General features: G+C 46.7%; 1 protein-coding gene across 1 annotated transcript; it reads left to right on the forward strand.

Moving 5' to 3' along the window:
• The first annotated feature begins 5830 nt into the window (after window positions 1-5830).
• On the forward strand, window positions 5831-16057 carry Lck (LCK proto-oncogene, Src family tyrosine kinase). The gene is given in 13 exon segments (XM_034502550.2): window positions 5831-5953; window positions 6051-6160; window positions 6526-6607; window positions 6769-6859; window positions 7087-7185; window positions 7475-7578; window positions 7787-7936; window positions 8216-8368; window positions 8499-8678; window positions 11003-11079; window positions 11157-11310; window positions 11391-11522; window positions 15412-16057. Coding segments are annotated over 13 exon segments (1566 nt in total). The 5' UTR covers window positions 5831-5925; the 3' UTR covers window positions 15618-16057.
• The last annotated feature ends 366 nt before the right edge of the window (window positions 16058-16423 follow it).

Raw genomic sequence — 16423 nt, forward strand, 5'->3', positions numbered from 1 at the left:
TTCTTTTTTAAAAAAGCGATTTATTATCTGTCTGTCTGTCTGTCTGTCTATCTATCTATCCATCCATTGATATGCATGTACGCCTGTGCATGCATATGCATACACAAGATGGCCCAGCATGCTTATGGAGGTCAGAGGACCCTTTTGTGAGAATTGTTTCTCTCCTTCATTTTTTTTTTTTTTTTTTTTTTGGTTTTTCGAGACAGGGTTTCTCTGTGTAGCCCTGGCTGTCCTGGAACTCACTCTGTAGACCAGGCTGGCCTTGAACTCAGAAATCCACCTGCCTCTGCCTCCCAAGTGCTGGGATTAAAGGCCTGCGCCACCACCGCCCGGCTTGTTTCTCTCCTTCTACCATGTGAGCCTCAGAGATTGAACTCGGGTCCCCAGGCTTGGCAGCAAGCGACTTTACCAGTTGAACCATTAAGCAGGCCCCTTTTCTATCTTTAAATGAAGCTGGTGATTAACATCAGTTCATCTAAAACTATTCCATCTGATTCTTGTCCTTAAAACAAACCTATCTCTCGTCTTCTTACTTGTTTTTCTTTTTTTCCTTTTTCCTTTTTCCTTTTTTCTTTTTTCTTTTCTTTCTTTCTTTCTTTCTTTCTTTCTTTCTTTCTTTCTTTCTTTTTTTTTTTGCTGCTAGAGACTGAATGTAGAGCTTCATACAGCATGTATGCAGATCAAAATTTTAAAAGGGGTTTTGTTATTGTTGTTTTACTGCATGTATATGCGTGTGAACCTGGGTGAGTTTCTGTGCAACAGAAGCCTGCAGAGGGCAGAAGAGGGCACCGGATTCCCTGGAAAAGGTATCTCAAGCAGTTGTGAGCTGCCATAGGGGTGCCGGGAACTGAACTGGGGTCCTCCACAAATGCAGTAAGCACTCTAAACTGCTGAGTCATCATCTCTCCCTCGCCCTTACCCATAGTTCAAAACGTCATCAAAGACTTAAATGGATATACATTGAAGAAACAATATAAGTTGTCAAACTAATAATTTCTTTGTTTCTGGTAGCACTGGGGATAAAACTCAAACCCTTAGGGATACTAAGCAGGCCTTCTGAACTTCCCTCCCAAACTCAGACCTTTTTTTTTTTTTTTTTTTGAGACAGAGTCTTTCTATAGCCCTGGCTATCCTGGAACTCACTCTGTAGATCAGGCTGGCCTTCAACTCAGAAATCTGTCCGCCTCTATCTCCCAATTGCTAGAATGAAAGGCATGTATCACCACTGCCTGGTTTTAAGTTTTTTTCTGACAGACTTATGTGTATATATTTTTGTATGTCTGTATGTCTGTATGCCCTGTGCATTCCTCTTGTCAGAGGAGACCAGAGGAGAGTGGAGCCCCTGGAACTGAAGTTATAGATGGTTATGAACCATTATGTAGGTACTGGGAATCAAATCCCTGTTCTTGGAAAAGCAGCTGGTGAGTGCCCTTAGCCACTGAGCCACCTCTCCTCTCCCTAGCCCCCTTAAAAACTATTTATCTTCTTTTAATGATGTGGGGGGAGGAGGAGGGGTGCTATGTGTATGTGGGTGCAGATGGCTGTGGAAGCCTGAGGTCTGAGGCCCTTCTGGAGCTAGAGTTACCCATTGAGATGCCCATTGTGGGTGCTGGGAGCCAGATTCTGGCTCTGTGCAAAGACCTGCCATGCTTTTTCAATCATTGAACCATCTCTCTTGCCCCAGATAGGTTTTGTATGGTAGTCCAGGCTAGCCTCAAACTATTTTGTTTTGTTTTGTTTTTCGGTTTTTCGAGACAGGGTTTCACTGTGTAGCCCTGGCTTTCCTGGAACTCGCTCTGTAGACCAGGCTGGCCTCGAACTCAGAAATCCGCCTGCCTCTGCCTCCCAAGTGCTGGGATCAAAGGTGTGCGCCACCACTGCCCAGTGCCTCAAACTCTTAATCTTCCTATCTTAGTAACCTACCCTGCAACCTGTGCCATCAGGCCTTAAATCACCACAACTTTCTCTTCCTTCTCTTCTTCTTCCTCCTCTTCCTCCTTCTTCTTTCTGTTTTTTTAAAGTTTTTAAAAATGTTCTGTGTCTGAGTGCCACTTGTGTGCCTGAGCCCATGGTGGGGGCAGAAGACAGGATTATCAGATCTCTTGGAACTGGACTTAGATGGTTGTGAGCTGAAATGTGGCTGCTGGGATGCAAACCCAGGTCCTCTGGATGAGCAGCAAGGGTTCCTAGCCAAGGAGCCATCACTCCTGCCCCTGAATCAGCCTCCTTAACCCCAAACTTATTTCTTGCTTTTTCTTTTCTTTTTTCTTTTTCTTTTCTTTACTTTCTTTTTTTTTTTTTTTTTTTTTTTCCCCTTTGAGACACAGTGTATGTCTCATTATGTAGCCTTGGCTGGCCTGGAACTCACTATGTAGACCAGGTTAACTTCAACCTAGTAGAAATCTGCCTGTATCTGCCTCCCAGTGCTGAGAGCTTGGATTAAAGGCCTGAATCATCACACCCAGTCTCTTTTGCCTTTTCCCACAGCCTCCTAAAATGTCAAGCCTAAAAGGCACCTTACAGCTGGAAGTGCACTGTGGGTACCTCAGTACGGCTTAACCAACCTGTGTTTTCCTAGGGCCCATGTAAATCACAAACAGGATGCTTACTCACTTCCCGATCTTCTTCTGGGAGTTCCTACCACTGCCAGCCACTTTCTGGACATAAGATAATTGAGCTGATAAGACAGCAGGTGGAGCCATGATGAGCCCAGCTTATGGCCTCCCGACCATGGGTTGAAGAAGAATGAATGTGTTTGTGTGCTGCTTTCTTGAGGCTCCTCCTCCCTGCCTCCCAGTTTCTGGGGCAAGGTCTCTTGTTTCCCAAGCTAACCTTGAAGTCCTGATCCTCCTGAGCTGGAACACGTGTGTAACACACACCAAGTCCAAGTCTATTCAGTGCTGGCGATTGAAGCTTAGGGTATTTAGCAAAGCACTACCCACTGAACTACATTCACAACCCCTCTGAAGAAGTCTCTTGATTTGGCTTAATGTTCTATGGGTGTTTTATTATTCCCCCATATAGGTACACATTGTTTAAAGTCAAATACCCAGGAAGATACACATTGTAAGTTCCGGGCCCCGTGGGATGCTGTGACTAGCTCAGATTTAAAACTGTAAGCCTGAAGAGGGTTATTCTCCGGTCCCATTTTCTCATAGTCCCATGCAGGGGTGGGTAAAGCTGAAGATGCTGGTGGGTGCCTTCCCAAGCTCCAGTAAACTGAGTATGTAGGGTGACAAAAAGGAGTTGACAAGTCTCAGTGACAGACGAAGAGAACAGTCTGGACAAAATCAGGCACACTAGTGTTATCTTACTGTTTGTTTTCAGGGGTTTTGTTCTTGGTTCGTTTTGTTTCTGAGAGAGGATTTCATGGAATCCAAGCTGGTCTCAAACTCACTACATAATGAGAACTGACCTTGAACTTTTGATCCTCCAGCCTCTACCTCCCAAGTGCCAGGACCACAGACCTGCACGACTATGTCCAAAATACAGCTAACATTTGAGTGTAGGTCTTTCAGATTCTGGAGCTGGGTCTTCTGGATTTTGCTAACCAGACATCTCCCCTGCTTCCATATTCACTTGGACACAGCATAAAATTAGCAAGTCTTGTTTTGTTCCACTGCAAATGTGTGGCTTCAGGCAGGCCTCCCTGGGGCTTGCTTTGATCATCTAAAAATCGAAAGTCAGTGTTATGTATGACAGTGTGAGTCCAGTTACCTAAGATGCTGAGCAGAAAGTCCAATTGATCACAATGGGCAATGCAGCGAGACCCAGTCTGAAAAATAAACACGTAAACAAACAAACAAAACCAGAGGTTAGGTTTGATGGATTAGAAGCTCTCTGCAGGTGGGAGAATGTGTGCTTAGTCTCCACACTCCTGCGGTAAGTGTGGCAGGCTTCCAGGCGGGTGTACACAGTTTCAATTCTTGAGCCCATCAAGTGGGTAGGGCAGCAGCTGGAGAGATGGCGCAGGTGTTAATAATCCCCGTTGCTCTTTGGCCTGAGTTCTGATTCTGGAGGTCAAGTCCATCCGCTTAGCCGGCTGTTGCTTCAGTTCTGGGGTATCCAAAAACCTCTATGTCCACGCACACAAATGTGAATGCGTACACATATGGAGGAACATACAACTATAAATAAAAATATTTTTTTAGAGAGAAGGGAAGATGAGAAGAACATTGGTTCTGACATGTAGATAGTAAGCATTACCCTCAGTGTCTGACCCAGTAATTTCGGCCTGAGTAAAATGAGGCAAGAACCTGAGAGGCACAATGTGACATCTGAGATGAAGTCAGAGTGTAGCAGGTGGGTGTGAGAGTCACAAACACAGGGGAGGCAAGATGGTGCATCTGATGGAAGGGCTCTCCGATGGGTCTAACAATCGGAGTTCAATCCCCAGAGATCCAGGTTGTGGAAGGAGAGAACCTGTTCCCGGAATTGTCTTCTTACGCCTGGCAGTGGTGGCGCACGCCCTTAATCCCAGCACTTGGGAAGCAGAGGCAGGAGGATTTCTGAGTTTGAGGCCAGGATGGCCAGGATTTCTGAGTGAGTTCCAGGACAGCCAGGCCTACACAGAGAAATCCTATCTCGAAAAACCAATAAAAAAAAAAATTGTCTTCTTACCTCCACACCCGACCTGTAGCACATCACACACATACACTAAAAATTAAAAAAAAAAAAAAAAAAAGTCAGAAAAACAAAGGTCTAAGGATGGTGAGAATGTGGTAAAAGTACAAAATACAAATTGTGGCCAGGAGGTGGTGGCGCATGCCTTTAATCCCAGCACTTGGGAGGCAGAGGCAGGTGGATTTCTGAGTTCGAGGCCAGCCTGGTCTACAGAGTGACTTCCAGGACAGCCAGGGCTATACAGAGAAACCCTGTCTCGAAAAAACAAAACAAAACAACAACAACAAAAAAAACAAAAAACAAAAAAACAAACAAAAACAAAAAAAACCAACAAAAACAAAAACAAAAAAAAACAAGTTGTGTGAGTGTGTGGGTAGCTCTGTGTGTGTGTGTGTGTGTAGGGGGGGAGGTATGTAGCATAATAAAGCACTGAGGGATGGAATAGGTCTTCTTGACATCAAAAACATGATTGTGCACCCCCCCTTTACTAATCCTAACACTTAGAGACAGGCAGATCTCTTCAAGCTTGAGGCCAACCTGGTCTACAAAATGAGTTTCAGGCCTCAAGGCCAGCCAAGGCTACATAGTAAGACCTTAGCTAAATAAAATAAAATACAATAAAAATTAATCTTCTCCTCATGGTAAACCGTTTATTGAGGACCAGTGCTCAGGGAAGGAGGTACACAGGGATTCCAGAGGCTTCAGAGAAAGCCCTGCTCTGACTTGGCTAGAGCAACTCTACTGGTTGTATCTATGAGGTTCTGCTTGATTTCATTTGACAAAAAGTTTCCATAGCTAAATCAGGCAAGTGACCCAAAGTAGTTACAAAGTAGTTACAAAGTAGTTTCTTTCTGCTGTTGAGAAGCAAAAGCATCTATGAAGAAACCCTCTGAAGGAGACTGCGGTTGTGCGGGGAGGTGGGGGCCAGAGGGGAGTGCTGGGGTTGGGCTGAGGCTGAGGGTTGACTCTAAGGACTTGAAACCCCTCATCTTCAGTAGCTAGGCAGGGGAGCTGTAATGAGAAGGGACATACACCCTCCTTGGTGGAGGAGGGTGGAATAAAAATCTAGGTTTCCCCCCAGAGCTTGGCAAAGTGTGTGTGATGTCTCCCAGGTAGTCCCCCAAAGGAGACTAGCAGAGCTGAGGAGGCAGGAAGTGGGTAACTAGACTAACAAAGATGCCTGTGGCGGTTTGCCCATCCCAGGTGGGAGGGTGGGGACTAGCCTTGAGCCTCGGCCCCCTGTGAACTTGTTGCTTGAGGGCACGGAGCGAACCCAGTCAGAAGCTCTTCTGTCTACCGCCAATGGGGGCCTCTGAGCTGACAATCTCAGGTACTTTTTGTAACTTCCAGGGCAGTGCTCTAGGATGTCTGGTGTTGTGGGAACTGATTTAGGGGCAGCTCCTTCAGGCCTCTCTACATTCCTTCAGGGATCATGGGCTGTGTCTGCAGCTCAAACCCTGAAGATGACTGGATGGAGAACATTGACGTGTGTGAACACTGCCACTATCCCATTGTCCCGCTGGACAGCAAGACCTCGGTAAGAGGAAGACGGGATTGGTGCGGGGATAGGGGCGGGGAGATGGGATTGGTGAAGGAATGGGGGCGGGGAGATAGGATTGGTGAAGGAGTGGCATGGGGGAAAGGTTGTGTATCCAGGAGAAAAAAAAAAAGGACCATAACGAAAGGCTCTGGAAAGATCATCATTCCCATGTAGTACACATCTCGGAAGAGGTCCAGATAGAGGAAGGAACCTTCCTAAGGTCAAATGCTCACATAGTTGGTGAATTCAGAGACAAGGTCCAGCCAGGCTGGAGAAACCGAAAGAGTAGAGAAGAAGGGAGCCAGGGTCATATCCAGTCTTTTTTTTCCCCTTTAACCCCAGCCTCATTTCCTACCCCACAGTTGCCCATCCGGAATGGCTCTGAAGTTCGGGACCCACTGGTCACCTATGAGGGCTCCCTCCCACCAGCCTCCCCGCTGCAAGGTGACTCCATCCAGCAGCATGTGAAACATAATACAGCCTGTGGATGCTTCGTGTCCATACCCTCTTCACCTTCTCCGCCTTGTCTGCATCCTGTGCCTATAGAATCCCACTGTTCCTGTCGGCCCCAGGCTGGTTCTTCTTGACTCTTCCTATCTTTACAGACAACCTGGTTATCGCCCTGCACAGCTATGAGCCCTCCCATGATGGAGACTTGGGCTTTGAGAAGGGTGAACAGCTCTGAATCCTGGAGCAGTGAGTATATCTCTAACCCACCTTGCCTGGTGTGTGTGTGTGTGTGTGTGTGTGTGTCCTCAGCCCTTCTGCACCCCTGACAGGCTCTAGCCTTAGTTGAGGGGTTTTGGAATGAGGTAGAAATCTCCAGAGTGCTTGATCCACGGAGTGATGGCCTGGCCTAACTGGGGACTCTGAGGGATTTCCAGTTGGCTATGTGCACCATGGTGATGGTCTGTGTGGTGCAGGAGCGGTGAGTGGTGGAAGGCTCAGTCCCTGACTACTGGCCAAGAAGGTTTCATCCCCTTCAACTTCGTGGCGAAAGCAAACAGCCTGGAGCCCGAACCGTGAGCAGGAGACCTCCGCGGGAAGGGGGGTGGGGCGGGGAACACATCCAGGGATCTCAGTACAGGGTGTGGTCCGGAGAGTGGGGGATGTTTGACTGGGATGAAGGAAAAATTGGACAAAGGTGGCACAGGCTTTTCATCCCAGCATTCGGGAGGGAGGGGCAGGCAGATCTCTGAGTTTAAGGCCAGTCTAGTCTACAGAGGGAGTTCCAAGACGCTAGGGTTGCACAAGAAAAAAAAAAAAAAAGAATCGACCAATAGCCGATGGTCTTGCGTCTGCCTTATATAGTTGGTTCTTCAAGAATCTGAGCCGTAAGGACGCCGAGCGGCAGCTTTTGGCGCCCGGGAACACGCATGGATCCTTCCTGATTCGGGAAAGCGAAAGCACGGCTGGTAAGAGAAGACCTGGTGGGCGGAGCCTCGGCGTGGGCGGGGCTGCGAGGTGAGGGCGGGCGCCTCCGGGCGAGGAGGTAGGCGGGGGCGGGGAGCTGTAGGGAACCGGTGTGGTGGCCTTCTGATTTATGGAAGCAATCTGTCTCTTTTTCTTTTCCCTCTTCAACTTCTCTTCTCTTCCTTCCTCCCCTCTCCAATCTTTTTTCAGGATCCTTTTCACTGTCGGTCAGAGACTTCGACCAGAACCAGGGAGAAGTGGTGAAACATTACAAGATCCGTAACCTAGACAACGGTGGCTTCTACATCTCCCCTCGTATCACTTTTCCCGGACTACACGATCTGGTCCGCCATTACACCAGTGAGCTCCGGCAGAATGCGTTCCCCTGTGCCCAACCTAGCAGCGTATCTCCCCCTAGTCATCCTTAGGGACCCTCCAAACATCTTTTATTCCCCTTTAATGGATGAGAGTTATAGTACCTGACCGACCCTAGACCCTGCAGGCTAATGTTGGATGACCCACGTCTCTCCACCCATGCCAGTCTGTTTCCCCTGCGAGGAAAGTGGAGAGAGGTAGGGGCTGGAGGGAGCATCCAAGGTCTCTAGTGACCCGCCTTAGCCTTCTCCTTTGTCCATGCAGACGCCTCTGATGGGTTGTGCACAAAGTTGAGCCGTCCTTGCCAGACCCAGAAGCCCCAGAAGCCGTGGTGGGAGGACGAATGGGAAGTTCCCAGGGAGACACTGAAGTTGGTTGAGCGGCTGGGAGCTGGCCAGTTCGGGGAAGTGTGGATGGGTGAGTGTGGTCCTCAGGACTGATTGTAAAGAGGGAAGGGGATGTGTGCTTCCTCTCACACTGGCCTATTCTGGGCGGTTCTTCAGGATCATGACCTCTGTAACTCCTCCACCCATACCCCATCTCCCAGGATACTACAACGGACACACGAAGGTGGCAGTGAAGAGTCTGAAGCAAGGAAGCATGTCCCCCGATGCCTTCCTGGCTGAGGCTAACCTCATGAAACAGCTGCAGCACCCGCGGCTAGTCAGGCTTTATGCAGTGGTCACCCAGGAGCCCATTTACATCATCACAGAATACATGGAGAACGGTGGGTGTCCTGCTATGTCCAGCCGCCGCTTGGGGGCGCTCTTGCGGTCCCACTACCTTTTGCACCCAGGGTAGGAATGTGCTTTTTTTCCTCTGGCCAGACTCTGAGGGCTTCTAAGGACACTTTCCTGGGCCCCTTGGCTTTGGAAGAACGTTCGTTCTGATAGTCTCTGATCTGCAGTTTCTGTTGCCTTCTTCCAATGCCCACCTGGATCTCAGAATGCTCGACCCAAGACATAGTGTTCGGTGCTTGGTGCCTGAAGAGACCAGAAAAGGGTGTGGGATACCCTGGGGTTACAGATAGTTGTAAGCCACTGGGGATCAAACCTGGGTCCTCTGGAAGAACAACCAGTGTTCTCAAACGCTGAGCCACCTTTCTAGCCCCAATATGCAGTGCATTTGTTAAGGATCCAAGAGTCTGACTGTCTGGATAGAGTTGAGGCTTTTTAATTGTATGGCTTTGGGCTGATCACATCACTGCTTTCTGCTCCAAATAGTTCTCTTTAATCTATAAAATGACGGGTTTAGGGTCAGCAAGATGGCTCAGCAGGTAATGGTGCCTGTTGACAAGCCTGACAAACAGGAGTCAATGCCTGGAAGCCACAGGTTAGAGGGAGAGAGCTGACTCATACAACTTGTCCTCTGGGCTCCATACATGTGCAATGGCACATGCATGTGCCAGCCCCTATGAATAAATACATGTAATTAAAACATAGTGGTGCTAATGAAAGAGTTACTTCCCTATATGGTTGCTATGGCAATGGAAGAGTTCCTGTCCAGCCTTGTTTTTATATGGTTTAGATTGTTTGGAGTGTGAAATCTGTCCATCTTTTAAAAGGGAAACAAACCATTTATTGGTTAATGATTTATGGAAATGGCAAATACATTTTCTTTTTGGTAGCTTTTTTCTTTCAAGACAGGGTTTCTCTATGTAGCTCTGGCTGTCCTGGAACTCACTCTGTAGACCAGGCTGGCCCTGAAGTCCAAGATCCTTTTGCCTCTGCCTCCTGATCAAAGGTGTATGTCATCATAACCAGCTGAAACCTGATTTTGATAATGGACACCGAGAAAAGCAGTTTGTGACTTAGGGATGTTTCCAAATACCCCAGGAATGTAGATAGAGAAGATATTTTCATTTCTTTCCTTTCTTTTTTTTGGGGGGGGGGCGGTGTGGGTGGCTTTTCAAGACAGGGTTTCTCTGTGTCCTCTGCCTCCCTACTACAGGGATTAAAGGCATGTGCCACCACCACCAGGCTTTTTTTTTAAAACAGGGTTTCTCTGTGTAGCCTTCTCTGTTCTAGAACTCACTCTGTAGACCAGGCTGGCTTTGAACTCACAGAGATCCTCTCCCTAGGGATTAAAGCTGTGCACCACTACTCCCTGGCCTCTTTTTGTTGTTGCTGTTTTGTTGGGTTTTTTTGAGATACTTTTTTTTTTTTTTTTAAGGTTTATTTATTTTATGTACATGAATACACTGTAGCTGTCTTCAGACATACCAGAAGAGGGCATCAGATCTCATTACAGATGGTTGTGAGTCACAATGTGGTTGCTGGGAATTGAACTCAAGACCTCTGGAAAAGCAGTCAGTGCTCTTAACCGCTGAGCCATCTCTCCAGACCCTGAGATAGGGTGGTTTGTGTGTGTGTGTGTGTGTGTGTGTGTGTGTGTGTGTGTGTGTGTGTGTGTATGTACCCTGGCTCTCCTGGTCCTGAACTCTGAGATGCACCTGCCCCTGCCTCCCGAGTGCTGAGATTAAAATTGTGTGCCATAATCACCCTGCTAATTAGCTGAAAGAATTTATGACAGCTGGTAGGAACAGTGTAGAAGTGTGGTCCAGCTGGACAGGAAAAGGAAAGGAGAAACTTCCGGAAGACAAGAAATGAAGCAAAGAGACTGAAGGAAGAGTCTAACTATCTGTTCGAAGAATCCAACAGTAGTCTGTGGTGGAGAAAGATGGGTCTATGGGAAGAAGATCCAGGCATGAAGCATGCCCATGCCTGCTCTGGCTGCTGCGGAGATGAGGCTCTGCCTTAAACGATGGCAAGAAGCCTCTGGATCCTCTATCCATAGCCCATCCTAGCCTTCTGGAAAAGGCCATCCTCTATGCTGAACATCCCCTCCCTTGTGCACAGCATCACCCCCCCACCCCCCACCCCCCGGCACAGCATCTCCCCGTCCATCCCCAAGCACACACTCTTTTCTCAGTTACTCCTCATTCTTTCCTTGCTATGGTAAGGTACTACTTCAGATCCTGGGTGGATCTGGAAGGATCTAAGGGCTTCCTCTTGGGCAATTTAAGTCAACAACTCTTGCTTTTGCACACAGGGAGCCTAGTAGATTTTCTCAAGACTCCCTCAGGCATCAAGTTGAATGTCAACAAACTTTTGGACATGGCAGCCCAGGTAAGGAGACTGGCAAAGGGCTGGGGATGACTACAGATCAGTGAGGTAAAGACTGGTGATCTATTCCTGGCCTGCAGATTGCAGAGGGCATGGCATTCATTGAAGAGCAGAATTACATCCACCGTGACCTGCGCGCTGCCAACATCCTGGTGTCTGACACGCTGAGCTGCAAGATCGCAGACTTTGGCCTGGCTCGCCTCATTGAGGACAATGAATACACAGCCCGGGAGGGTAGGTGTGGGACAGAGAGGAGGCTCACTGCCTGCAGCAGAGCAAGCACACACAGGTGGACTAACTTTGCTTCCCTCTAGGGGCCAAATTTCCCATTAAGTGGACGGCACCAGAAGCCATTAACTATGGGACCTTCACCATCAAGTCAGATGTGTGGTCCTTCGGGATCCTGCTGACGGAGATTGTCACCCACGGTCGAATCCCTTACCCAGGTAAGCTTTCTTTAAGAGAAGCAACTCCAAGGCTATGAGGAAGGGGAGCAAACCCATACCTCCCTGCTCACTTCTACCCCCGCTCAGACTCTGAAACTTCTAGTTGCTTCTCTTCCATACACTTGGGCCTATGACTCTGAAATCCTCTATTAGATGCTTAGTTTCCTAGCTGGCTTCTGTCTCTGCCTCTGAGTCCCCACACCTCTCAAAAACTTCAGCTCTTCCTTGCTTAATTATGGCATAACTACCTAGTATGCCAGAAGTGGACTGTCACAGGAGGTAAAAACCTTTGTTTTGTGTGTGTGTGTGTGTGTGCGTGTGTATTTGAGACAGGGTTTTTCTGTGTGACCCTGGCTGTCCAGGAACTCAGTATGTAGACCAGGCTGGCCTCAAAACTCAGAGGTCCATTTGTCTCTCCCTCCAAAATACTGGGATTAAAAGTGTGCCACCAGTGCCTGACCCCTGGTTTCTCAAATATGAGATCAAAATAGTGCTTGGGCCACACTAAGCCATTACTAGCCATCACTCTGAGTAAGTTATGTCACCCTCTGAGCCTCAGTTTCTCCATATGTAACACAAGAGACTTTGTGAAACACTCTGGCCCGTGAATGGGAGCTGCTCAGTAAGCACTGGTCCTTTTCTACTGAGACTTCACAGCTACAGAGAGAAACCATGTAGACCCCACCTTTTCCTAGAAAAGGCCCGTATCCTGAGTTCAACCATGATGGGTGCGATTTCATTGAATGTTTATTCTTTAGCCATTAGTTTTTTTTTTTTTTTTTTTTTTTTTTTTTTTTTTTTTTTGTTGTTGTTGGTTTTTTTTTTTTTTTTGGAGACAATGTCTTATGAACCTAGGCTGGCCTCTAACTCTATGAATCTGAAGATGTCCCCCGAGCTCCTAATCTTCCTGGTTCTACATCACTGGGAGGTGCTTGTATTACAGGCATATGCCTATGTACCTGGGGATCAATTGCAGACCCTGTGCAGGCAAGTTAAGTGCACTGCCACTGAGCCATGCTTCTAAGCCTAGGGGTGGGGATTTTTCTAGAAGGAATTTGATAACCTCTGTGGAAAGAAAACGCCACAGAAAAGAGTAGGAGGTTATCGAGTTCAGAGGTCAGATTGACAGAAACTTCCCACAAGCCCAAGAAAACAGGCCCTGAAATTTGATCCCAGGAATGTAAAAGTACGCAGTCTCCTCTCACAGTTAGAGGCTGGAAGATTTCCCAGTTCTGGGCTTGTCCTATCTCACAGCCCCAGTATTCATCTCCTGTGCCTAGTCCCAAAAGCTAGAGATACCTCAACACTGCTCTGCTGTGAGCTCTCATCCCATCCCGAGCCCTGACCACCCCATCATTGCCATCAAATAAGAACCATCTCAGGTACACCTTATCAAAAGCATCTAGTCTGGCACATCTTACATGCACTGATTCATTCAGTCCTCGTTATAACTCAGTGAGGAAGAACGAGCATTTACTCTGTATTCTAGAAGAGGACGCCAAAAAGGTGGCTCAGTCAAGGTCCTGCGGCTGGCATGTGTGTTACTGAGTATGTAATAGTGTCCACTGTAGGGGATTGGGCAGGAAGTGCTCCTGTGCTTACCTTAATAAAGTCTAGCATCAGTCTGGATTGGTAGTTCCGTATTCTGAACCTCATCTGTGTGGGTCAGCATTCTATTACTGAAAACAAAAACAATCAAAGACTCCTGAGATACTCCCAGATGAGTCCAAGGTTAAAGGCATGAGTGGAGCAAGTCTGGTGAGCCAAGTTCCATCTCCGGTATTCATGTATAGGTAGGGGAAGAGAACGAGCTTTTATCTGTCTGTCTGTCCATCGTCTGTCTATCTATCTGTCTATCTATCTATGTATCTATTTATCTATCAATCTATCATCTATCTATGTATGTATCTGTTTATCTATCATCTATGTATATGTGTATGTATCTATTATCTATCTATCTATCTATCTATCTATCTATCTATCTATCTATGGCTTTTGGAGACAGGGTTTCTCTGTATACCCCTTGGCTCTCTTGGAACTCACTTTGTAGATCAGGATGTCCTTAAACTCACAGAGATCTGATTGCTTCTGCCTCTGCCTCCTGAATGTTGGGATTAAAGGCATGGTGGCCTGGCTAAGATCCCACACTTAGAAGTTGTTGTCTGAGAGGGTTGGGGAGACTGGAAAGATGGTTCAGTGGCTAAGAGCTCTGGGTGCTCTTCCAGAGGACCTGGGTTTAGGTCTCAGCATCCATAAAACAAATTACAGCTGTCTGTAATTCCAATTCCAAGGAATTCAGTGCCCTCTTCTGGCCTCTTTAGGCACTGCACATATGTGATATGTGTACACGTAAAACACACTTGTATACATAGAAATAAAAATTTAAGGTGAAGATGGTGGCACACACCTTTAATCCCAGCACTTGGGAGGCAGAAGCAGGTGAATCTCTGAGTTTGAGGCCAACCTGATTTACAGAGTTTCAGGACAGCCAGGGATACACAGAGAAACCCTGTTTCAACCAAATAAAATAAAATAAAATAAAATAAAATAAAATAAAATAAAATAATTAAAAACCCTTTTTAAAAAGTTGTTCTCTTTAATCCCAGCACTTGGGAGGCAGAGGCAGGCAGATTTCTGAGTTCGAGGCCAGCCTGGTCTACAGAGTGAGTTCCAGGACAGCCAGAGCTACACAGAGAAACCCTGTCTCAAAAAAAACAAACAAACAAACAAACAAACAAAAAAAAAAGAAAAAAAAAAGAAAAAAGAAAAAACAAACAAACAAAAAAAGTTGTTCTCTGACCTCCACATATGTGCTTTGGCCCATATGTAGGCCCACACATCATATGCAAAATTAATAACAATTGACTAAATAATAAAAGTAATTAAGTAATAATAAATAGAATATTTTTTAAAAAGAAGGAAGTTTGTTGAGCCTGATGGTACATCCTTTAATCCCAGAATTTGGGAGGCAAGACAGGCAAATCTTTGTTTGTTTGAGGTCAGACTGGTCTACATAATGAGTTCCAGACCAGCCAAGGCTGGATGGTGAGAAACAGTCTTTTTTTTTTTTTTTTTTTTTTGTTATTGGTTTCTTGAGACAGTGTTTCTCTGTGTAGCTCTGGCTGTCTTGGAGCTCTGTAGACCAGGCTGGCCTCGAACTCACAGAGATCCACTTGCCTCTCTAAGTGTTGGGATTAAAGGTGTGTGCCAGAACTCCCATCTTAGGCCCCATTTCTTAAAGGTTCTACAATCTCTCTCTAATGTCATGAATTGGGGACAGGCTTACAACATACGTGGAGACATTCAACATCCAAACTATAGGCTGGGGCTGTAGCTCAATGATGGGGTACTTGTCTAATGTGCGTAAAGTCCTGTTTTCAATTCCAAGTACCATAGAAATAGATAGATAGATAGATAGATAGATAGATAGATAGATAGATGATTGATTGATAGATGATAAACAAATAGGTAGTTGACTGATAGATAGATGATTGATTTATAGATAGATGTTAGGTAGGTGATTGATAGATGATAGATAGATAGATAGATAGATAGAGCAAGCCAGCTGTGGTGGTGGTGCATATCTTTAATCCTAGCACTTAAGAGACTGAGGCAGGTGGATCTCTCTGAGTTTGAGTCAGCCTGGTCTACAGAGTGAGTTCCAAGATAGCCAGAGCTACATAGAATAGAGAAACCCTGTCTCAAAAACAAACGAACAACAAAAAAGAAAAAGAAAAAAAGAAGATAGGTGGATGGATGGGTAGATAGATAGATAGATAGATAGAAAAAAAGATAGGAAAGAAAGAGAAAATCCCAGCTTAGCATCAGCCTCGATTCTACATTTCCAAAGATGAAAGGCCTGATGTTCCTTCTTCCATCCACCTTCCAGGAATGACCAACCCTGAAGTCATTCAGAACCTGGAGAGAGGCTACCGAATGGTACGACCTGACAACTGTCCCGAAGAGCTGTACCACCTCATGATGCTGTGCTGGAAGGAGCGCCCAGAGGAGCGACCCACATTTGACTACCTTCGGAGCGTTCTAGATGACTTCTTCACAGCCACGGAGGGCCAGTACCAACCCCAGCCGTGCTAAGCCATGTGGTTCCAAGACCCTCCCCAATCCCTTTGCCCTGGCCAGGGCAGATGGAATTCTTGTGCCATATCCATGTGACCTGTACACACATGGACTTTGACTCTGTACATGAAGCCTGTGCGTGTGCCACACATAATGCAGTTTTTGTCTTGTATACACATCTGTGGTTTTGTGGGTTCTACTCACGTGTCTTATAACCATGGAACATGTGAGTCTAAGTCTTGGATACTACCTAAGGTGTCTCTTCCTCTACCATTCCATTTCCTGAAACTATGCAGAGGAGAAGGCCTGCGATTGATGAGTGTCTCTGTCTACCATTGCCTTTCTGAGGGCCTCCAGGAAGGCCCTCCTAGTGGGCTGCCATCCAATCCAATATCTCTGTGTGTCCTGCCTTGATGCCTAGCACACACCAGGAACTCAATAAAAGTCTGTTGAATTAAGGTTGTACATTTTCTCCTGCACACTTCATTTCTTTATGGCAGATAGTGGGGGTGGGGGTCAAATGATAGAGACTGGGGTTGCTACTGCATCACCCACCCAAGCTTCTCCTGCTGTGAGTTGTCAGTATTACTACAGGATAGTCCTGTAATCCAAGCGTGCCTCTCCACTGAACATGGGAAGAACGATTATCATGGAAAACATGTGGTGTGAAGTCCAGGTGGTTGAGAGTCAATCCACCTGAGAGGCGAGTCCTGGGGTCTGGGGAGCGGTCGCTCAAACCACGTACACCATCTCAGTTAAACGAGACGAGAACACGCAGCGTAATACTGGACACCCAGGTCCAGAAGAAGGAAAACCATAATTGT

Source organism: Arvicanthis niloticus, chromosome 5 (genome assembly GCF_011762505.2).
Source record: "Arvicanthis niloticus isolate mArvNil1 chromosome 5, mArvNil1.pat.X, whole genome shotgun sequence".
Taxonomy (NCBI): domain Eukaryota; kingdom Metazoa; phylum Chordata; class Mammalia; order Rodentia; family Muridae; genus Arvicanthis; species Arvicanthis niloticus.